This window comes from Xenopus laevis, chromosome 6L (assembly GCF_017654675.1).
Source record: "Xenopus laevis strain J_2021 chromosome 6L, Xenopus_laevis_v10.1, whole genome shotgun sequence".
NCBI lineage: Eukaryota > Metazoa > Chordata > Amphibia > Anura > Pipidae > Xenopus > Xenopus laevis.
Genome location: NC_054381.1, coordinates 45,256,269 through 45,279,919, shown reverse-complemented (window position 1 = coordinate 45,279,919; position 23,651 = coordinate 45,256,269). Strand labels below are relative to the sequence as shown.

General features: G+C 38.8%; 1 protein-coding gene across 3 annotated transcripts in view; it reads left to right on the top strand.

Moving 5' to 3' along the window:
* LOC108718914 (serine/threonine-protein phosphatase 6 regulatory ankyrin repeat subunit A) overlaps positions 1 to 23,651 on the top strand; it is an 89,887-nt gene that overhangs the window by 17,090 nt on the left and 49,146 nt on the right. Inside the window, exons 1-4 of one of the 3 annotated variants that reach the window (XM_041565993.1) lie at positions 8,170 to 9,406; positions 11,334 to 11,417; positions 19,558 to 19,636; positions 22,260 to 22,330. In XM_041565993.1, the coding sequence (XP_041421927.1) occupies positions 9,299 to 9,406; positions 11,334 to 11,417; positions 19,558 to 19,636; positions 22,260 to 22,330 (342 nt within the window). In that variant the 5' untranslated portion in view covers positions 8,170 to 9,298. Of the gene's footprint in view, positions 1 to 8,169; positions 9,407 to 11,333; positions 11,418 to 19,557; positions 19,637 to 22,259; positions 22,331 to 23,651 lie in introns of those variants that run through there. The other 2 variants (XM_041565995.1, XM_041565994.1) reach the window with 2 other exon arrangements.

The window sequence follows — 23,651 nt, the reverse complement described above, 5'->3', positions numbered from 1 at the left end:
AATTTTTTATATATTTATAATGCCTCTTTGTAGGTCCAACAAAGGACTCTCGTCTTTTTACAATTGTCATGGTCTGCTGTAAGGCAGCCATAAAATACTGCTCAAACCATCCTAACGTGTTTCTCCTATTTCCTGCAACGTGACATATTTTTCTCATGTGACAATGACAGTGCTTACAATTGCCAAACATCACATCAATCAACTCTAACAAGTACTTAGGTGTAAGCCACCTAACACGTGTGAACACTGCCTTAGTAAACCATATAGTAATACATATTATAGGCAGTATTACACATAAAACATTTATTTGGTATGCAAAACAATCGGATTTATCCAAAATTCCAAAAAATCAACCATACCAAAAGGACATAATGTAGGTACGTCAGTACTCCATGGTTCCTGAGCTCCTCCTTCCTAACATGTTTTGTGTCATTAGATGCTTCGTGTGGTACTGCCTATTATTTCTACCACACATGAAGAAAAAAAGAGTGCCCACTAAAATATACTTTGGGGCAAATTCACTAAAGGACGAAGCACCTAACGCTAGTGTTAATTCGCTAGCGTAGCGCATTTTCGTTAATTCGCCGATTCACTAATGGACGTTGTCGTAAATTCGCTAGTGTTACTTCGCACCCTTACGCCTGGCGAATTTGCACAACGGACGTAACTACGCAAATTCACTGCCGCGCAAATTTTTCTGAACACTACCTTTAACGCCAGACTTCCTTCACCACCTCAGACCAGGCGAAGTGCAATAGAGTAGATAGGGATTGCTTCAAAAAAAGTTAAAAAAATTTCTAACTCCCAAAAAACGCTGGCTTTTTTTTTCTTTTTTTATGGGTGATAGGCTGAAAAAGATCAAAAAGATTTTTGGGGCTACCCTCCTTCCCCCCTACATTTAATAACTCATGGCACCTATACAGTGGGCACATGTGTAGGGCAAAATAAAAATTTTATTTGCTGTTTTGAAGGTTTCCCAAGCTTGTGTAGTGAGGCTACATATACCTCCATTGTAACTTCAATTTGGCGCCGTATGCAAATTAAGCATTGCTAGCGTAACTTTGCTTTGCTTGGCGAATCAACGCTAGCGCAACTTCGCAACCTTGCGCTTCCCCTGAGCACAACTTCGGATTTTAGTGAATTTGTGTAGCACTGGCGAAAATACGTCTGGCGAAGTGCGGCGAATCGGACGCTGGCGCAACTATAAATCTTAGTGAATTTGCCCCATTGTGTCTAGAACATTAGTGTATGCCATATGACATTTCAGTAATGTTTGTGTCTTGTTTGGAATTGGCACATTCTTCAGCCTGACAAATGGACTAAATATAATAGCTAGCAATAAATATATTTTCCTGCAGTCTGTCAGAAACATATTACTAGATCAGTGCATTGCATAGTTTATTCTACATCTTCAGTCAAATATTGAAGGCGTATTTATTGATAGTAATTTTAGTAGACTAAATGTCTGTTAGCAATATTCATTTGAATAGATAGTTGTGTATCCATTGGTTATCAGGAGTATCTAACAAGGTTACATTTTGTAGAATTGCACACTTTATTAGCATATATTAAATTTTTAATACTGTCTTTTCCCTGCTGAATTACAAGCAAAAAAAGCAAGAATGCAGTTTCAGTAGTCTTTTATCAATGTGTATAGAGAGTACAGTTTTAGGGCAGAAGGAATTCTCTCTGTCACCCCAAGCTTTCATGGTGCATTTCTTGGGTGCATACAGGTTGGGAGAACATTCTCTACTGCTTCAGTTTTAAGGTTTTAGCTGGCCATACATGTTGAGATTTTTAAAAGATCAGATCCTGATCGTGAGACCACGATTTTCTCGGTACGATCGTATGGATTGACCATCAACTAAAAAGACCAATTTGCCAGGAAAACAAAGGGGAGCTGCCTGCTTGTCCCTGCAAACATAGATAGATTGCACTGGGACCGACAAAGATTTTTTGACCTGGCCTATCAATTTCCTGACAGATGTCGGCCAAAAAATCGTAAGATGTTCGAATCCCACTATCCGCACGATAATTTCGAAGGATTGGTCGGACTTCCCTAAAATCGGTCGCTCGGCAAGAAGAATCGTCGTGTCTATGGGGAGCATAAGAGTGATTAAGGGTTCTATTTATGTTTTATATGTGTGGCTAAAGAGCAGATTCTGGAGGTTTTGACTGGCTCCATTTTTTAGTAGGGTGCCAAATAATGCGATCTGTTCCCTGTAGAAATAGTGAAAGTATTCATGGAAAGCCATCAATTTCAGTAATGCGCTTCTATTTCAATGAGTGTGTGATGTGTTTGGGAAGGCCCAGTATTCCCGTGACTCATTGCCATACGTTTTAAATAACTACATGTCTGTCGCCACCCTTCTGAGGGCCCATAATGTGGTGAATCATAACTTCTGTGTGTTTCCCAGATGGTAACTCCCCTCGCCTCCCCCCCCTCCACTTCTGAAATGTGCACATCCTTCTCCAGGCTACCGTTAATGCACCCAGGGGAACTTGCGAGGAATTTGTGTCTTTCCATTCACGCATTTCTTCATTTTGTGTCCAGTTTGAGTTCTGAGGATGTGTTTACTTATTCAAGACACACATGCATGTTACAGCTGTATCTTCAGTTCACCCTTACATGAAACATACATATCCGTGTTTGTGTTCTTATTTTATTCACTTTATATCACGTGAAAACTGCATGTAGCCACTCATCCAAAGCCCTTTGAAGTACGTCACGCTCGTGCAGATCTTTTGCTCTAAAACCCAAGGCAAGACATTCTAGTGTGAATAAAGAGATCATGTATTGGCCTTCAGCAACTGTCATCAAATCGGGAATGCAAGGGTTATAGAGCAGAAGAAGCCAGGACATTCTGTATCCTTGCTTTAATTTACCAGAAGTAACACTACCAGAAACTGGATTGCCTTTGGAAAGACACATAAGCCCTGGATGTCCTAATTACTAGAACTAATTAGATATAAAATGATGAAGGTTAAAAACTATATGTGATTCTATGCACACATTTTTTTTTTCATCAGAAGCCCGATTCGTAGGAAAATGTTGAATATAGGTTACATATTTTTATTTAATATTTAAAATTTTCCCCCCAAAAAATAAGTTGTGTTGTGCAGCAGTCTGCAATCTGTTAGCATACAGGTTGTTTCAGAATTTTTGGCTAATGATAGATGTAGACAACGCTATCAGGCTGAAATATGGAAATGCAAAAGAAGGCATTTTCACATGGTTATTGTGTGACATGTGGCCATCTCCATTCTTCTACATTACAAGGTATTTTTGGCAACAAATAGATACATCTGTCATTGCCTTACCCCCTGACATTTCTAACAGTTCATGGAACACAGCAATGAGGAAGCCACAGATTCCATAAGGTCAGGTGGCACATGCAAAATTTGACATTTTGAACACCTGTTCCAGTTACAGTCCAGCTACTTACAAGATAGTTGTTATCCTACAGTACTAAGCATTGAGGTTTGTGCATGCCTACTTTCATGGATTTGTGTCATATATCCTGTATCCTGAACCACTGATATGATATCATATACATGTATAGGATCCGTTATCTGGAAACCCATTATCCAGAAAGCTCTGTATTCCAGAACGGACATCTCCATTTTAACCGAAAAGTCCAAATTTTTTACAATTTTATTTTTCTCTGCAATAATAAAACAGTAGCTTGTACTTGATCCAAACTAAGATATCATTTATCGTTATTGGAAGCAAAATCAGCCTATTGTGTTTATTTAATGGGTTTATTTAATGTTTACATGAGTTTATAGTAGACTTAAGGTATGGTTTCCAAATTAAGGAAACATCCCCTATCCGGAAAACCCCAGGTCCCAAGCATTCTGGATAACCGTTCCCATACCCATATTGGAAATGGACTGTTTCCTTTTTTTAAGCGGTTTCTGCAGTCCCCTTATTTTGGCCAAATGCTAAAAAAAAAACAGCAGATAAATTACTTTTAAGTTGTAGGTTACTTCTTTTCTCCAGAGCTAAAATATAGACCGTAGTTTAAACTTATTTACAGGCAGGCAAACCTAGCAACAGTTCTAATGTGCTTTGTTTGAATGTAAACTGGTATTTGACGTGTCACTTAATTATTTTCGTTGTTTCCTAGCTGCCTAACTTTAACAGCTCTAGGGCAATGTCATTGAGGCCATTCCTAAAGCAAGGACTGGTATTTTTAACTGGACAAGTACAGGGCAGGTATGCAATGCTTTCCAGTGCTGTTAATGTGTTGTATAGAATTTCAGCAGTGGTTTCCTCCATTCTTATAACTTGCTCAATGCTCTGTAACAGCGCAGAAAGACAGAAGCAGTTTTAACATGTGGCTAAGCATATATAAACCGTGCCATCACTAATCTCATCATTTTTATAGGCGAGTCCCAAGTCTCTTCCCCCCCCCCAATTATTTACTTCTGTGCAACCCCAAGCATATCTAAAAGCAGAACTACTTTGTGAGTAATATCAGGCTTTGTAGGTGGGCAGAGTCCCTGCTGCTCGAAGGGTTGTACTTTAAAGGGAACCTGGCATCATAAAATATGTTTTTTTCAAAACGCATCAGTTAATAGTGCTACTCCAGCAGACTTCTGCACTGAAATGCATTTCTCAAAAGAGCAAACAGATCTTTTTATATTCAATTTTGAACTCTGACATGGGGCCAGCTGCCCCTGTTAGGCAAAAATTTGCACATGCACACCTGGCCTCTCCAAACGATTAAGTACGTTGCCTGGGGTATAGGAGGACGGCCCCTCCAGAATTCAATGCATACAAAGTAACTCCAGCACACGTAACATGCTCAAGGGATTGCTCCCGTGTTTAATGTCAATCCAACAATACAACGTTTCGGGGGCGTGCCCCTTCGTCAGCTGCCCCTGGTCATGTGACTTGTACCTGCACTTTAGGAGAGAAATGCTTTCTGGCAGGCTGCTGTTTTTCCTTCTCAATGAAACTGAATGTGTCTCAGTGGGTCATGGGTTTTTACTATTGAGTGTTGTTCTTTGATCTACCAGGCAGCTGTTATCTTGTGTTAGGGAGCTGCTATCTGGTTACCTTCCCATTGTTCTTTTGTTTGGCTGCTGGGGGGAAAAGGGAGGGGGTGATATCACTCCCAATTTGCAGTACAGCAGTAAAGAGTGATTGAAGTTTATCAGAGCACAAGTCACATGACTTGGGGCAGCTGGGAAATTGACAATATGTCTAGCCCCATGTCAGATTTCAAAATTCAATATAAAAAGATCTGTTTGCTCTTTTGAGAAATGGATTTCAGTGCAGAATTCTGCTGGAGCAGCACTATTAACTGATTTCTTTTTTTCCCATGACAGAATCCCTTTAAGGGAACAGTAACACCAAAACTGAAAGTGCATTAAAGAAATGAAAATATAATGCACTGATTGCGCTGCACCTGTACAACTGGTGTGTATGCTGCAGAAACTCTACAACAGTTGATATAAACAAGCTCCTGTGTAGCCGTGAGGGCAGCATTCTACACTGAAACCACTCAGGGGCCCATTCAATAAGTTCAAGTGAAGGAATAGACGAAAAATAGTTAGAATTTCTAATGTTTTTTTTGGCTACTTCGACCATCCAATTTGCTACTTCGACCTTCGACTACCACCTTCGACTTCGAATTGAACGATTCAAACTAAAAATCGTTCGAATATTCGACCATTCGATAATCAAAGTACTGTCTCTTTAAAAATTTCTTTGACCCCCTAGTTCACCACCTAAAACCTATGGAGGCCAATGTTAGCCTATGGGGAAGGTCCCCATAGGATTGCTAACAAATTTCTGATCGAAGGATAATCCTTCGATCGATGGATTAAAATCCTTCGAATCGTTCGTTTATTCCAGGTACTTGGCACCTTGCATCTTATTCAGCAAAGCAAAAGCCAGCCAACATCTAGGTGCAAGTGTAAAGAAGGGTATATAGATGAAAGTACTTTTGTATTAGAGGCTTAATAGAAGCTGAATACAAAAAGTGCTTTACACTTACATGCAAGAGGATCCTTTATATGTTGGTAGCAAAAGTGAGACTCTGGTTTATTTGAAAGCCTTTACATATATCCAGGAGAAGTATTGGGGACCTGGTTTTCATTTACAAAGACAGCCATGACAGCATAGGTGGAATGAATTCTCTTGTTTTGTTGCACTTAAAACATATAGCTTGGTGCAGTTGGTATAGATGTTCCCGGCATCTTGCCAGTGTGCAAAATGGTATGAGAATACACTTCCTTCAGGATGAAATGCATAATGATTCATGCAATAGACAAGGGAGGATTTCCTGAGTATTTGCTAAGGCAGTGGACTCCTTTTCAAGAAGTGTTTCATGAGAACTCCTTTCCCACAGATACTTTTAAGAAGACTGTATTGATGTAAATATCAATTTTATCCTGGAACGTGATGGCAAATAAAGATCATAGGGATCATTTATTATTGCCCCAGATGCAAGTACAAGAGCACTAAGGGACACAAAAAGTGTACTTTAATTTAATGTTTATGGCCAGAACACTTGCATTTCTTTTTGAATGGCTGCCCTCATGGCTACTGCATGATAAGCTTGATTTAAAAGAAGGGGTTTAAATACAGCACTCCTACATTCCCTGTTTATCTAAATGGCTTGCAAGTTAAGGGACATTCCCAGGGACACCCACCACCCCCACCTACAAATACAGTGTCGATAAAATAATTCAGATGTATTCAAAGGAATACTCCATTCTAGTAGTGCAAAAAGTTGTGCCTTGGAGTGCAACACTTAGGCCAAAATGCAGAGACAAAAACAGGACACTCCGAGCCTGTCCTTTGCTTACTGCATGTTGTTACTGGCTTCCTAAGTCGAGGTTGGAAGTCACCTGGATCAGATTCATAACTCTGGCTCCATATAGTTTCCTGCTTTTAAAATGCCTGACCTTCAATCTGCATTTAGTTTGTGTTCACAGTGCACTCAAATGCATAAACACTGGATACATGCACAATAATGTAGCCTTATTATTGGTGAATGGGCATGACCAGAATATTAACATGGGTATTTGCATGGTATTTCATTGGAATATACAATGATACATAGGTTATTTTTCCAGGCAATGTACAGCAGTTTTATTTTACATGGTTTGGCTCCTGCTCTGTCCTAAAACAGGTATTTATAATCTAGGGGTCAGGACCTGTAATTGGTCATCATGTTCCCATTCAGGAATATGACGTTTCTTCCAACTGTACAAAATGAGATGCATAACTGGTTCCAAACCAACTTTCAAGTCATGAAGTTAATTTACCAGCTTCATTTTCCCCTTAGAAAAAGAAGTACTGGGGCTCTCATTTATCAAAACTTGTGCAAATAGCAACTAATAATGGATTGGCTTTTTAAAGCTTTAACTGCCAAGGTACAGAAACTCACCACTGTTGATTACTGAACCCCGCTGAGATTTAACTAGAAGGCCTTGCCATTGTAACCCTCATAATAATAACAGGTTGTACAATGCTATTAGAACAAAGGTCCTTGCCTCTGATTTGCTATTAACTATTTAAAGGGTATAAGTACTGCTCCCATTGTAACCATATCCGTTCCGCATCTGTTTGCTGATGTGATGAAATACAAGGCGACAGAGGATGAGGAAAGCTGTGGTCTAAATGGGATCTGCTCTTTCTCTCCAGCTTTTAGTAAACTAGAAAAATGCCTTGGAATGGTCTGCTTCATATACAAAGCCTTCTACATACGTATACCCCCCATCCCAAATATCTTGTAAACTGTGCAGAGAATAAATGTAGGGATTCAAATGTTCTATGTGTATAAGATGTGTGCCGCTGAAATATGATAGAAAAAAAAAAATTCATTTGCCTAAATGAAACAAACAAACCCTCTTGTCTGTGCCCTAATGCCACATATGAAAGTAGTTAGGCATATTTTCTAAGCTCAGCCAGAACATCCAATTTTACAAATTTTCCATGTGGATCACGAAGGAAAGGGTGAAACTTCAACCAAAGATGTTTTTTTTTCCATTTTGGGGAGATTAGTCACTAAACCACCAGTATTGTTAGTGACGACTGCAGAGCAGGACCTCAAACCCCTCCCCTACATAGGAAGTTACTGGTTGGTGTAGAAGACAGAACGAAATCGCATGTGAGCATTACTAGGCATTTCATTCTGCAGCTCTGCAGTGTGTTTGCTTCTTTCCGTAACAGCTGGGATGGAATGCTGCTACTGCTGGGGGAGTGATTTGAGCCAGTGCTCTTCTACAAGCGCCCTCTCTGCCTGGGGCTCTGCAGCTTTCAAAACCATCTCCTGAACAAAGGGGTCGTTCTAGAGATGCATATGAAAGAATATTATTCAGCGTGGCACTGACTGAGGGCTCAGCATCGGAGGTGATGGCATTAAGATGCGTACATGTTGAAAGGAATACCGATGCATGTTTTGAATGAGGATTCCAACGGATGCTGCTTGGCCACAGTGATGAACTACTTTGACAGGCAGATTTCCAACTCATTAAGTTGCTGCTAATGCTTTGTACCATTGCAGTACTTTTGCCTTTGTGTGTTTTCGGGACGACATATTTTCTACTGTTAACCTGGAATGGAAGTAATTGCAGCCTATTGTTTCTGTTAATGAAGTGAACACACCATTGTGTGCCATTTGGGATTTAGCTGGATACGTTGTGTCTCCTGCAATACCCTAACTACTTGTGGCCCGAGTCGTCACATGTATACAAAAAACTGCAGTCCAGAACTAACTGCCGGGTTCCATAGTTGTCCATCGTGTGGATCTTCCTGGATCTATATTCATTGCATAGGCTCTCTGCTATGGATTATTCGAAAAAATGCTACGATTTTTAAACCATTCTGGATTCAGATCCCTGGACAAATACAGCTTTCATTCAGCTTGATTTAACAGCTGCCAAAAAAAGCTGACTATTGCGCTTAGGAATTGACCTAAAATGATGCTGAGTAGTTTTTCTGTGTGTCCTTGTTTGATGGAAAAAGCGTTTTGACTCCTTATTAGCACTCTGTCTGCTCACTAATTCCATAAGTGTAAATGTTTTATCCTTCAAATGTTTTTAATGAAGAAATAGTTTACAATTTAAGGCATTTTATTATATATTTTCCTAAATCTTTTTACAGTGTTTAGATGCCTACTGGTAAATGGGATTTATACTGATGAATAACGAGCCCTGTACAGTAATATGTTACAACTGAACCCAAAATCATACTACACAAATTCCTATCTGTAAATGGAACAATTTCTCATTAGTGTACTGATTCAGTGAATGAAATAGAGCCTCACTAATAGATCGAATGAGCCGTGTATGCATTGTGGTTTTGGAGGAGGGGGAAGATGATGCTCCTTATTTTACTTCCAAGTTACCTCAAAGAAATACTTATACTCCATCTGGAATTGTAACGGTAAGACAGCTGTCTCTTTTGCTATGCTAACATAAGTGAAAATGTGTGAAGCGTGATATTTTTTCATTCAGCGTTTTATAAATATTAGGTTTGTTAATGGTTTACCAAGAGTACTGTTAACTTACCAGCAAGCTCAGCCCCCTCCTTGACTTCTCCAAACCACATTGGGGTTTATTACTGGGGAACCAGATATCCAGAAGACTCTAAATGACAGTTATGGCATTTCTTATGGCAGGGATCCCCAACCTTTAGGACCCATGAGCATCATTCCGAAGTAAAAGGAGTTGGGGAGCAATGCTAGAATGAAAAAATGTTCTTAGGATGCCAAATAAGGGCTGTGATTGGCCATTTAGTAGCCCCTATGTGGCTTTTCAACCTATATTGAGGCTCTGTTTGCCAGTGCACCTGTTTTATATGCAACCAAAACTTGGAATTTAAAAATAAGCACCTGCTTTGAAATCACAGGGAACAACATCCAAGGGGTTGGAGAGCAACATGTTGCTCATGAGCTACTGGTCAGGGATCACTGTATTATGGTATCTAAGTTAAACAAACTATTCTTCCCAACAGATTTGCTTTTTCTCTATAATAATAAGACCGTAACTTATATTTGATAATCGCCAAGCTAGATTATTTGGCTTTCATAATGTCTGAATGTATTTTAGCAGCCCTAAGGCATGGTGATCCAAGGCCCATTATATGGACGCCTCGGGTTACCAGATAATAGAATGGCATACCAGTATACAAAGATGCTTGTGCTTGTTCTTTTATTTTAATGAAATCTGAACTGTCATAACAAAATATTGCGTCTGACATTTCTAACTGATTGAAGACTAATGTCCTTCAGATATGAAAGAGCAGCAAATAACCTTATGTTTGGTAGACTTTGCTTGGCATATTCAGATTTGATGCATACAAAGATTCCTTTCATGGAACATGTTACTGGATAATGACTCAGTGCCTTCTGGTACATTTCTTTTCATGATTTGTGAAGAGAAAATGTTAGTATCAGGCTTGAAAACTACTAAAACATTGGAGGGACGTCTGCTGCTTTCTAGATGGAGCAGAACTACTTACCTGAATGCCTATGATCAGGAGACTTATGGCGAGCTGGTGTGCATTTGCACTAGGGATGGTGGGCATAAGCAGCCAAGCAAGAAGTCATGAGAGGCCAGATACATCCACTTTTATTTCTTGTTCTCATTAAGCCTAAGAAACACTGACCGGTATTTCAATAAGGCCGACAGTCCGTGCAGCCTACTAGTTGTACCCTCACACCTGCCAGTGCATTCCTATGCAGTTTTTAAGTTTTCCTCTGATTTCGTGTTATCAAAACTGCCTGTGTGTTGCATCAAGAGCTAGTCGCAGAACTTTTACCATTAAATAAATATATTTTTGTTGATTCAGGAATTGCTTAATCAAATTGTAACATTATCTTTCATACCGATAAAACTGACCAGTCAAAAAGCTACTTGAAATATTGAATACAATTGTGTACTTTTAATTAGGTTATTTCTATTTACATGATATGTACTACAACATACATTTTTGGTTCTGTTAATAAAATCTTTGGTCTGGTCAATATCAAATCACTGTGTAAGAGGGAGAACAGTTTGACAGATGTTGGCTGAGAGGCAGGCAACCACTCACACTCCATATGTTTCAGAACTACAGATAAATGTGCATTTACATCACTTTTGCTGGTGAAGGAGTCCTGCAATGTATTGGGAATGATGGAACTGGGGACATACAGTGTATAGGTGCTTACTGCAGCCTAAGCACTGATAAGGCAGGGAGTAAGGCATACAATCACAAGGGCCATATGGAACGTACATAAAAAGGATTTGATTCATGGTGTGTTAAGAATCTGCATTTCTTGTTTGTTACTTTGTGCCTCTGTTTACATCTTTGTTTCCTTTTACTTCAGCCACCCCTGGTTCAAGCAATCTTTAACGGGGATCCTGATGAAGTCCGGGCATTGATATTCAAGAAGGAAGATGTTAACTTTCAGGTAAGAAAGATAATGCATTAAAAGAGAAGGAAAGTATTTTTCCACTTGGGGCTGCCAAATGTTAGGCACCCCCAAAGTGATTGTATTTAATTACCGGACACCCAGGGTTGGTTCTATCAGCAGAAAACTGGACCGGCCCAGGATTCTTCCAGCGAGCACCACGGAGCGATCCTCTTCCTGCTTCTTCTTTCTTCTAGCGATTGCTCATGTGCAGTAGAGTGAAAAGCTGAACTTTAACTAAAAAGCCTGCTAATTTGTTCTACTGCGTATGCGTCTACTCCGGGAAATTTGTAGAGCGAAGAAGCAGAAAGAGGATCACTCCGTAGTGCTCGCTGGAAGAACTCCGGGCTGGTGCAGTTTTCTGCTGACAGAAGCACCGGCCTGGAGTGTCAGGTAAGTAAAAACAATCTCTTGGAGAGCCTATTGTTTGGCACCCCCAAGGGGAATTTCTCTACCTTGGTATCTTATTTATTTGCAAACTTTTTAACTGAATGTTGTTTATATTGCAAATCCCTGCTATTTATTTTTCAAAACAATATATTGATCAGCAATGCCCTGTGCCCTGATTCATTTCAGGCAAAGGTTACAAAATCCAAAAGAATTTGTTCTAAAACATTGGCCAAAGTGACAAGATATTGTGGTAACAAATGCATCATATAGAAATCCACTTTTTTACTTTGTAAGCACTGTTTCTTTGGCAGAAATAGATGGATCAATTTTTCTGCACCACATTGCAAATGTATACACAACTGTTTGTGTGCAACACCTTCTTGCATATTGACATTTGGGGGAAATGTATTAAATACGCAAAGAGAACAAATATGCATGTCACAATGTAATTTTCTTCAGGCTTTTCATTGCAAATCTTAATTGTGCATTGCGAACTTTTAAGACCTGCTTGAAGGTAGCATAAACGGAACAACTTTTTCATTAAGAAGTTTTATTACATATACTGCACTCTATTGCAAACGAAAAAAGTCACAATCGCTATCCTACTGTTGCATGAGAGGCAAAGTGCTCGCAAAGGCAAAATTGTTCACTTGAACATTGTGAACGTTTTGTCCATTTGCTTTTTACTGAACCAAATGTTTGTATCCATTTAATAATAACAGTCTGACCGGTCTCATTGAAGCTTATTTACTTGAACTGACTGGAGATGTGATTCAGATGTGACTGTTTTGATAGTTATCAAGTTCATGCATGATCCAAATATGCTCTGCCATAATTAAAAGAGAAACAAAGCATCGCAAAGAAGCAGTAGAAGAGTATAAGTACTGGCCAGTATGTTATGGGGGTCTTTAGCAGTCCTTTAGAAGGTCTGTTTTCCTGAAGAAGCTCCCATCTCTTTTTCTGCTGATTCATAGCGCATGCTCTGTTCTGCTGTTGGTTACCTGAGCTTCTTAATGGTTTGCACTGACCCCTTATGTTAGCTTTTCAACAGTCGCCCAGACTTACGCTGAGCATGTGAGTGTCACTGACATGCCTAACAAAATCCAAGATGGTGACCCCCCCCCCCCGTGCACACCTTTGAAGGCCCAAATCATTTTATGGTTTAGCTGCATGCTGGATTTTGTATTATATAGCAAAACAAGCCACATTGTTATTTACATACCCTGTTTTTTTATATTCCATTTTAAAACGCTAGGAAATCTAAAAAAATTATGTTTTTACATACAGAAAGTTAAACAAGCCATTCTCTAGGTCTTTAAGCAGGACTAAATTGTTAAATTTTCACCTATTTTTATACACCACTGTGTCCTGTAAAGCATTTCACTTTGAGATTTTTTTTAAGCCTTCACCTGCTACTTCTTCTCTTCAGCTGCCAATACATTTAAACGCTTGTACCACATGCTTTGTTATACCATAACAACCATACTACTCGTTTAAGAGGCTAGACCTGTTTGAAAATGTCATCTGAGAAGTGTTTTTGAATGAATATAGTGTAATCTCAACACACTGGCTTTAGTTTCAGGCATTTTCTTGCCTTCTTTATATTTCCATTGTAAACACACTGAAAACGCATAGAGAAAAAGGGTTATGGTACTGTGGCCTTGTATAACCTTTGAGGTCTGCAGTCAGATCACTAGGGAGATACAAGGGAAAGCATTAAATCCGGAAAATACATAAAGGCATGCAGAAGAATATAGTCACCTTCTCTGGCAAATGTCTAACTGGGGAAATGTTTGACTAAAACTAATAAATTTCCAGCTGGAAAACGGTAGAGGAAAATAAGACTTCTTTAGTAATGTGTGTCATTACAGTGTGACTGTATGTATATTCTACTATTCTACATCACTCCTCGGGATTTAACTCCTGTGACCTTCCTCAAGGAAAATTATAAAATTATTGGGGTTGTGGCTGTGTACTGCAAGAAGAATACCCTTCAGAACTGTCGCCTCACACTTGCTGGAGGCTTGACATTGTAGAAGTTAAAGGTGAACAGCCCTTTTAAATTAGAGCCCTCTAATCACTCCCTTCTAGATAAGCATCAATATTTGAATGCTTTATCCCCCAAAGATAAGAGATAGGAGTTCCCATAGTTCAGTGCCTTTTATAGAAATTCTAAAATTGTCAGGTGATTCTTGAATCAAAACACATCTTTATTTTAAGTAAGAATGTCTTGAAGGCGTTCTGGGTGATGCCGCAGATGTTATATCTTTAATCCCAATAAAAAGTAATTTTCAAGCACTTTGTTGCCCGAGATGGGTTGAATTCCTGCAGGCAACAAAGTGTGCAGTGTGCCAAAACTAGGGATACACTGAATCCACTATTTTAGGATTCAGTCTAATCCTTTGAGAAAGATTCGGCCGAACCCCAAACTAAATGGAAACCCTAATTTGCATATGTAAATTAAGGGGAAAGAGGACCTCATAAAAAAGCCACTCTCTAATATAGCATGCATTCTAATAGCGCATGCATTCTAACAGAGCATGCATTCTAACTAGGGATGCACTGAATCCAGGATTCGGCCTTTTTCAGCAGGATTCGGCTGAACCGAATCCATATTTTCATATGCAAATTAGCTGTGTGCAGGGAAATTGCGTGACTTTGTGTCACAAAACAAGGAAGTAAAGAATGTTTTCCCCTTCCCACCCCTAATTTGCATATGCAAATTAGGATTTGGTTCGGTATTTGTTCGAATCTTTCCTGCAGGATTTGGGGGTTTGGCCGAATTCAAAATAGTGGATTCGATGCATCCCTAATTCTAACAGAGCATGCATTCTGGTTGGCAGAATCCGTGTTTTTGAAAGAATTCCACTGGGTGACACACTGGTGTGGGGGAAACACATGCAGATATCAGATCCGTTCATGCCCCAACTCAGTCATTGTGTCATGTGCATGTGTGTGACATAGGCTCCGGATACATAATCAGTGAGCCAGGGCATTCCTTCATTATGCCCATGCATTTGCCCCAACAATGTATAGGCAAAGAGGCAAATTCTTGGTATAATACTGTTGTTTGCCCCAACCGGTGTGTGGGCTTTGTTAGCCCGTGCCTCCATTGGGTGAAACAATATTTCCATGATAGGTGACCTTTAAATCTATATATAAAGTGGGATCTGTTGACATGCATAATCATCTGAGCTATGTAAATTATATGCCTTTGCTTGGCTACAGTGCTGTGCCCCAGGGCTTGTTTTGTTTTTAGTAGAACTAAAAGAAAGTAATAATTATTTGAATGCTTTCAGATGTTAAAATGGACTCTCGTCTAAATGAATCTTTCTCCCTTTTCCATGGATACTACCCTGTGTCATCCTCAAGTGCTGATCAATAAGTAGAATTTTGCAAGACTTGGAGAGGGATACTCATCAGTACAGTGTGAGCTCCTGGCTGGGAAATTGCTTTAAAAACCCTATGCAAGGGTTACTTTGGTTAATTTGGTTCCGCTCCGTGCCTCTTTGCAATAGCTACAAGCTGTTTGAACCTGCTGTAAAGACTTTTATTTTTAGCAGAGGGTGTAGAAAAATTCATTGTATACCATAAAGGTATTTATGTATGTGAAAGTAGATTTTGCAGCAAATAATAATCTACCCGCTGTTATAGATTGAGCACTTTTATTTAGTACAGCAAAATGAGTTGGATTCCAGGAAAATATATAAAGTGTGGTTTTTGTGAGCGGAGGAGGGAAGATTATAAAGACCATGTACTAGAATGTTACAATTCCTAATTTTTTTTGAACCAGCAATATTCATATATTTTTTTCAAACTATTTCCTTTCTCCCCTCTTTTACTGCAGTATGCTATGATTGCTTAAAAATATCACTCCAGCTTGACTGCTGGCTGCATTACACTATTTGTATATACAGGTATTGGGCCTGCTATCTGGAAACCCGTTATCAATAAGGCTCAGAATTATGGAAAGGTCATCTCCCATAGACTCCTTTTTATCCAAATAACCCAAATTTTTAGAAATGGTTTCCTTTTTCTCTGTAATAAAACAGGACCTTGTACTTAATCCAAACTAAGATATAATTAGTTGGGATGCACCAAATCCAAGTATTCGTCCAGGATTCTGCATTTTTCATCATGATTCGCCCGAATCCTCATGCCTGGCCGAACGAATCCTTAAAATTTGATTAAGATTAAATTTCTGGTGCTCAAGCTGTTATGGCTTATACCTGATCCAAACTAAGACATGATTATCTAGTAGACTTGGGGTATGAAGATTCAAATTATGGAAACATCCATTACCTGGAAAACCACAGGTTTTCAAGCATTCTGGATAACCGGTCCCATACCTGTACCTTTTATTTTCCTTTTTAAAAATCAGGAAGGATTTGTGGTCATATTGGTACTCTTTATTATTGTGTAACTGAGACAATATTTGTATGGTATATTTCACAAAGGGTCATTATCTTCTGTATATCTTCTGTATTGGATTATAGTACCACTAACTAAATATACACTGTAACCTCCCATGGAGTACCTCTGTCATCCGGACACCCTTCCCCAACAGCTGCTTCCCATTCAGTTCAATATCCGTTATGTAGGCAGCTTTTGCTAGAGAATGTGACAAAATCATTATGACCCTATGATAACACATGTACAGTATTTACACAAGTGTCTGCTATTAGCAGCCCATTTCTCACTCTATTCAAGTGGCCACTAGTTTAGAAAGACATTATTTCCACAGTTCTGCTTAAAAAAGAACCACGATTGAAAACATTTTTGACATTGACCTAAATCTCACATCTGCCTGGGTCACATTAGGTCAGACGTCATTGTCTATCTGCACTTTCTCTTTCTTTTGTACCCGAAGTTCTTCTCTGTGAGGGCAGCAAGGCTGTAGACTTTTTTTGTGATGGCAGATGTATTTAATGCTGTTAAGAAGTGCTTGGATGGCTTCTTGGACAGGCAGAACCCCCACTGCTATAGTAAGCTCAATGACCTGAAGGATAGGTGCCTTTTTCCAACCTTGTAGATAAGTTTCAGTGCAGTGAATTTTGGGGTAGAGGACAGACTTTATCTTCTTGAGTGGGAGTTGGCTTGATTTAAGGCTTAATAGGTCTCAAGGTGAGAATTTATAATGGAAAGAGAATCAGGTGGCATCTAGGCTAGTTTTTGGGTAACATAGCTCTTCTGTGATGCTTCTATTCTTTGTATGCTAGACACCAGAGGAATTTGGAAGTCTTGTTTCCAGCACTGCCTTATTGATCTTGCCTTTGTAATGCTGTAGGTCTAATGTGGACATGTTCTTTTGAGATATTGAGGTATATTTATCAGAGTGAAGTTAAAGATCACCACAGTCATCTAGAGTGAAATTCCACTCTCTATTCATTTCTATGTGATTTTGAAAGGCGTGTTTATCAAAGGATGAACTTTCACTTACACCCATTGAAAAATACTCTTTTAAAAATCCGATAGAAATGAATGGTGAGTGGCAGAATTTCACTCTAGAGGACTGTGGTGATCTCTAACTTAACTTTTTGATAAACCTACCCCTTTTACTCAGAATATGTCACTGTAGGGGCTTAGAAAATGTAAGAGGTGGTTCACCTTTAAGTTAACTTTTATTATCTTATAGAATGGCTAATTCTAAGCAACTTTTATATTCGTCTTCATTATTTATTTATTTATTTTTATGTTGAAGCTTTCAAATGTAAAAACAAATGCTGTGTAAGGCTACAGATTTTTTTTTTTGCTGTTTTTTTCTTAATCATCTTTCTATTCAGGCCTCTCCTATTCATATTCCAGTCTCTTATTCAAATCAGTGCATGGCTGCTAGGGTAACTTGGACCCTAGCAACCAGATTGCTGAAACGGCAAACTGGAAAGCTGCTAAATAACACAAAAAATCCTCAAATAAAAAAAATGAAGACCAATTCCAAATTGTCTGAGCATCACTTTTTATATCATACTGAAAGTTAATTGAAAAACCCCTTTAAATAATACTTCTTAGGTTTATTGATATGGTCATTTATGCTTTGGTTATGCCTGGACTATTGCCCTACTGAGGTGTTTTAACCCAGAAAAGTTTCACACTGTTTCAGTTCCTTTGCCATTCAACAAAGGGAAATCGGGAATGTGGGGCTGTCATCTCATGAATACACTAGAACGTAGTGGATCTCTGCACCTGTTTTACTGCATCTGTGAAGCGTCTTTGGGTGGTCCTATAATGCTCTCTATTACATAGAAGCTGTGGAACATCTTACATACTGTGCCTCCCACTGCTTTGATTTCAGATGCCCTCTCTGGTACCAATTCAAGGAGAAGTCAATGTTTTCTATCAATAACAAAACAATTGCAATTAGGGAATACTGCTTTTCTGACGCAATAAGACATCCAGAGCAGGCTGCCTGCAGATTAGCGATGTGCTGGCCGCCCCAAAACCCACAGGACCCCCTGGTGGGGCGGGTTCAGACCGGCTGCCAAAAAATCTTCGGGTCGCCTCACACTGCCAGTTTCAGGCCCTTTAATTTATAGAGTCTCGCCTTCCCTGCCCCTTTTGTGACATCATGGTGGGGTGGGCGCGGGTCTATAAATACAGGGAACGGAGCAGGCTGGATTAGGGTTGGGAGGGTGTACGTAGACTCGAGAATCTCAATCTTCACATCACTACTGCAGATATAATACGAATGCATCCAGATAGATATGGATTTATTATTTATTTTTAAAGCACCAACATATTGCGCAGCACTGTGTGGCTCATAGTTTGCCAGAGGGTCCAAGAAGGAATGAACTGCGTGCCTTTTTGCCCAGATTCTTTAACCGAAGTCTAATTACTTGTTTTTGAGGCAACTTTTATGTGTGCATCCAAAACATTGCAGACAGTGACATTTAGGCTACTCCATATTTGGTCATTGTATTAACAGTGCACGTATAACTCCCTGCATAATGGACATCTGTTTATCAGTGCTCTGGTAATCTTATCTAAAGGTGGCTGTACACTATAAGATCCGCCAAACAAGCGGATCTTAACCTGATAAGCCCACCAAAGGCAGGGCCCTAGGGCCAAATGATCGGATTACAATGCTGACAATAGGTGCCGACAGGAAGAGGACGGCATCAACAGTATTGCGATGCGGTATTCGATGGCAAAGAAAAATTAACCTGCCTGATCGATATCTTGGTTAGATATCAATAGGGGAGACCCGTTGCAACGCCCCCTACACGGGCAAGTAAGCTGCCGAATCGGTGTAAAGGACTGATATCGGCAGCTTTAATCTGCCCGTGTATGGTCACCCTAAAGCTGGCCATACACGGCCGATACAAGCTGGCAACTGACCGAGTCAGCAGCTAATTGGCCTATGTGTGGGGCCCCCCGACGGGCTTCCCCAGTTGATATCTGGGCAGGGGTAAAAATTCCGGCTGCTCGCTGACCACATCTATTCGTTGATATCTCGCGATCCAAATGCCCATATACCTGTTGTTATGATCTTGGGCCCTATAAAATATTTATAGATTTTAGCAATACTTCATGTTCTCTTTTAAAGTGTCTAATGAACATAAGGAGCAATTTTTTTTTTTTTTTTTACAATTTAATATTTGCTTATTATTCAGGTGGCATTGCAGTGAGCGGCAACTGATGTACATTAGTCATGTTATACCGGCACACATTTTTCAATGTGATTCATGCCTTTACTGTTAAACTCATTAAAACTAATGCTATTTTAATAGCATTGTATATTTTTACTTTTCAGGATAATGAAAAAAGAACCCCACTTCATGCTGCTGCATATCTCGGAGATGCTGAAATTATCGAGCTTCTTATTTTATCTGGTATGTTTGTTTTCATATTATTTGTCTATAAGCCACTCTATTTCCTGCTACAAATTCAATAAGAACACCATGTTGCTGAATTCTATGGCCTGCATATAAAAACTTGAGGGTTATCCGTTTATGTTGCTCAATACCTAGTATATACAATATTTTTAAAGATATAACATTATCTTGTTTATATGGTATATAAGCAAAATATCTTGTCCTTGATACTGTTAAAGGATATATGAAGTGTGATAAAATTTCTGCAGCCCCCCCCCCAAAAAAAAGCTTATATAGGTATAGGATGCCTTATCCGGAAACCCGATATCCAGAAAGCTCCGAATTACGGAATGGCTGTCTCCCATAGATTCAATTTTATCCAAATAATCCAAATTTTTAAAAATTATTTCCTTTTTCTCTGTAATAATAAAACAGTAGCTTGTACTTGATCCCAACTAAGATATAATTAATCCTTATTGGAAGCAAAACCAGCCTATTGGGTTTATTTAATGTTTAAATGAATTTCTAGTAGACATTAGGCATGAAGACTCAAATTACGGAAAGATCCGTTATCCGAAAAACCCCAGGTCCCGAGCATTCTGGATAACCGGTCCTATACCAGTATATATATATAGAGAGAGAGAGAGAGATAGTTATAGAGAGAGAGAGATAGTTATAGAGAGAGAGAGATAGTTATAGAGAGAGAGAGATAGTTATAGAGAGAGAGAGATAGTTATAGAGAGAGAGAGAGAGATAGTTATAGAGAGAGAGAGAGTTATAGTTATAGAGAGAGATAGTTATAGAGAGAGATAGTTATAGAGAGAGAGAGATAGTTATAGAGAGAGAGAGATAGTTATAGAGAGAGAGAGATAGTTATAGAGAGAGAGAGATAGTTATAGAGAGAGAGAGATAGTTAGAGAGAGAGAGAGATAGTTAGAGAGAGAGAGAGATAGTTATAGAGAGAGAGAGAGATAGTTATAGAGAGAGAGAGAGATAGTTATAGAGAGAGAGAGAGATAGTTATAGAGAGAGAGATAGTTATAGAGAGAGAGAGAGTTATAGAGAGAGAGATAGTTATAGAGAGAGAGAGAGAGTTATAGAGAGAGAGAGAGAGTTATAGAGAGAGAGAGTTATAGAGAGAGAGAGTTATAGAGAGAGAGAGTTATAGAGAGAGAGAGTTATAGAGAGAGAGAGAGAGAGATAGAGAGAGAGAGAGAGTTAGTTATAGAGGTAGATAGTTAACTATATAAAAAAATGTTTTTAGCTGATGCAAAGTGTACATGTCTCCTAGCTATTATTCTCTTGCTATTTGCATGAATATTAAGGTTAACTAGAATAAACAGCACCTGAACAGCCTGTGCAGGAAGCGTTCAACAATACAATATTTTTAATACTAGCCATAAACCTTTACTGTCACATAAAAGTTTGTTGTTTTAGTGTAAATAAAAAAAGCAAATATAGTGGCATACAAATATTTCTTTGAAATTCTTTAGTTTAAATGTTTTCTTAATTAAAAATAGGGACCCAAAAGTTGGCTGTATGTAGAATGGGGAAAAATGTTTTAGTTTAAAAGTGCCAATTTATTAGGTTGATTTTTCCTTTGGGTGTTTCTAAAGAGCCTTAAAGTGGCTTTCTAATGTATCAGATTTGTTTGTTCGTTTCATGTCATGTTTTGTTGTAAGCTGCTGGCCTCCCTCATGTAGTGCCATACGTTTGTTTTAATTCTTCCTATTTAAAGGAGAAGGAAAGGTTAAAACTAAGTAAGCCTTATCAGAAAGGTCCTTCTAAATATACCAGTAAATCCCCAAAGTAATGTTGCTCTGAGTCCCCTGTCAAAAGAAACACAGCATTTCTTTCCTTCAATTGTGTACACATGGGCTTCTGTATCAGACTTCCTGCCTTCAGCTTAAACCTCATTGCCCTGGGCAAGAGCATGCTCAGTTTGCTCCTCTCCCCCCCACCCCTCCCTTCTCTACTGTAATCTGAGCCCAGAGCAGGGAGAGACTCAGGCAGGAAGTGATGTCACACCACATTAATACTGCAGCTCCTATCCTAAACAAACAGAGTTTCTAGAGCTTTTTACTCAGGTATGGTAAAAAATTCTACAGCATAAATATAGCATTCTAGCTTGCACTATTGCAGCTAATCTATTGGCAATAAAATGCCTCCGTAGCTTTCCTTCTCCTTTAACAAACCGATCTAGTAAAGTATTAACTTTCAGTAAAATGTTACTTGGCTTAGTAGTGCTTTGTTTGCTGGATCCTGGGTCCTTTAGCAGTATGCAAGGCTCCTAAATGTCTGCAGTGAAGGTAGATCCCTACATTTCTTAGAAACCATGCAAATACACGATATTATATTTTAAGAGAAGACCAAATGTTCCCTGTTCCCTGTTGCTGCAGGGCACTTTTGGAGGGTCTTGGCTACTTTGTTAATGATTTATGGACAAATATTACTTAAACTAACCATGTCATATGTTTTGTTTATGCATAGTCGTTATGGTGTTTAACCTATTTTTATGATTTGTTTTGAATACAGTGAATTTTTCTTTATTTATAGGGCTGTTTTAATGTATAAACAAAGTATGTAGCAGGAATGTATTGCATTGCTGAAATACTAACGTTTTTCCCACATGTTTATTACAGGAGCTAGAGTAAATGCCAAAGACAGCAAATGGTTGACTCCTCTGCACAGAGCTGTAGCATCCTGCAGTGAGGTACATAAAAAAACCTATAAATGGCGGTGTATCTTAATAATCTATGACTGAGATTTTAAATAATTTATGCACCCAGCAAGGACTTATAAAGGTACTTGTGCTTGGGTTCACTTAATGCCAATTGATAAATTGCAATGACTGCTAGCCCTATAACTGAACTATGCATAACATTTTTAAGCTAAAAATAGCTTAATATCTACCAAATGGACTGAGCATGGGGACAGCAAGAAAATGTATTTTTTTTGCAAATTGCTGTGCTATAATATTTAATATGTTTGCAGACTTCACTCAGGTGTTATATACACACACATATACTTTGTTTTCTGCATTTATATCTCATATATATTACATTTTCCTGTATATTACATTTGTCTGAATCTGTATTCATGCATACAAACGTTTGCTTCCAAACCACACTAACACATCTGGAGTGGAGCTTTAATAGTCTGCAGCGGTGTGATGGACCAAAAACAGTTACTAAAAATGCTGCACTTCAAAACAAGTCTAGTAAAGTACTGACAATGAGGGCTGCAACAAATTGCAGTTGAATGGAAAACATAGATCTCGTACTGGGGACACCCATTTTTATAAAAAAACAGGGACTCCCAGTCAAAGTGCATACTGCTTCTGTAAAAAAAAAGAAGTGTGATAACGGTGATACACTTTTTATAGCATACTACCTAAAAATAGTATGGGATGCTTATGGGAATCTTTAACAATTAATTAGATGTTGAACAATAGTTTTTAGGTCTACTTGTGTGGCAGGGTGTCAAAGATCATCTATGTGAAAGATTTGTGAATTCTATTTCACCATTGCGATTTGAAGAGGTCACGTACATTGTTTTTTAGTAGCACATACTGTGTCTCCAGAGGTGTCAAAGATTGTCTATAAAATATTCAAAATTTACATTTTTTTTCTTTGCTTGAGGAAGTCTTCATGGGATTCGGCAGCAGAATGTGACTCAGAAATGTTATAAAATGGGATTTGTTTGCAACTTTTGTTTGGATGCAGAGAATACAGCAAAACCACTGAGCATTCTTCAGTAGTGTTGAGCGATTTTTTTTTTGTTTTTTTATTTTTATTTTTTTTGCAAAATTACGCCCATAGGCTCCAATGGGTGAATGACTTCAATACATTTCAGCTAATTTCAGTGAAGTGATATGGGTCAGATTTGCCCATTACTATTCTTCAGTATTTAGAATCACCCAAATGCTTAGTAGAATGAACACAGACAATTGTACCTATTGGTTAATCTTTCAAAGGAGAATACCCCCTTCCCTGCTCCACCCCAGCCTAGGGTGGTACCTTTGCTAAATGCCC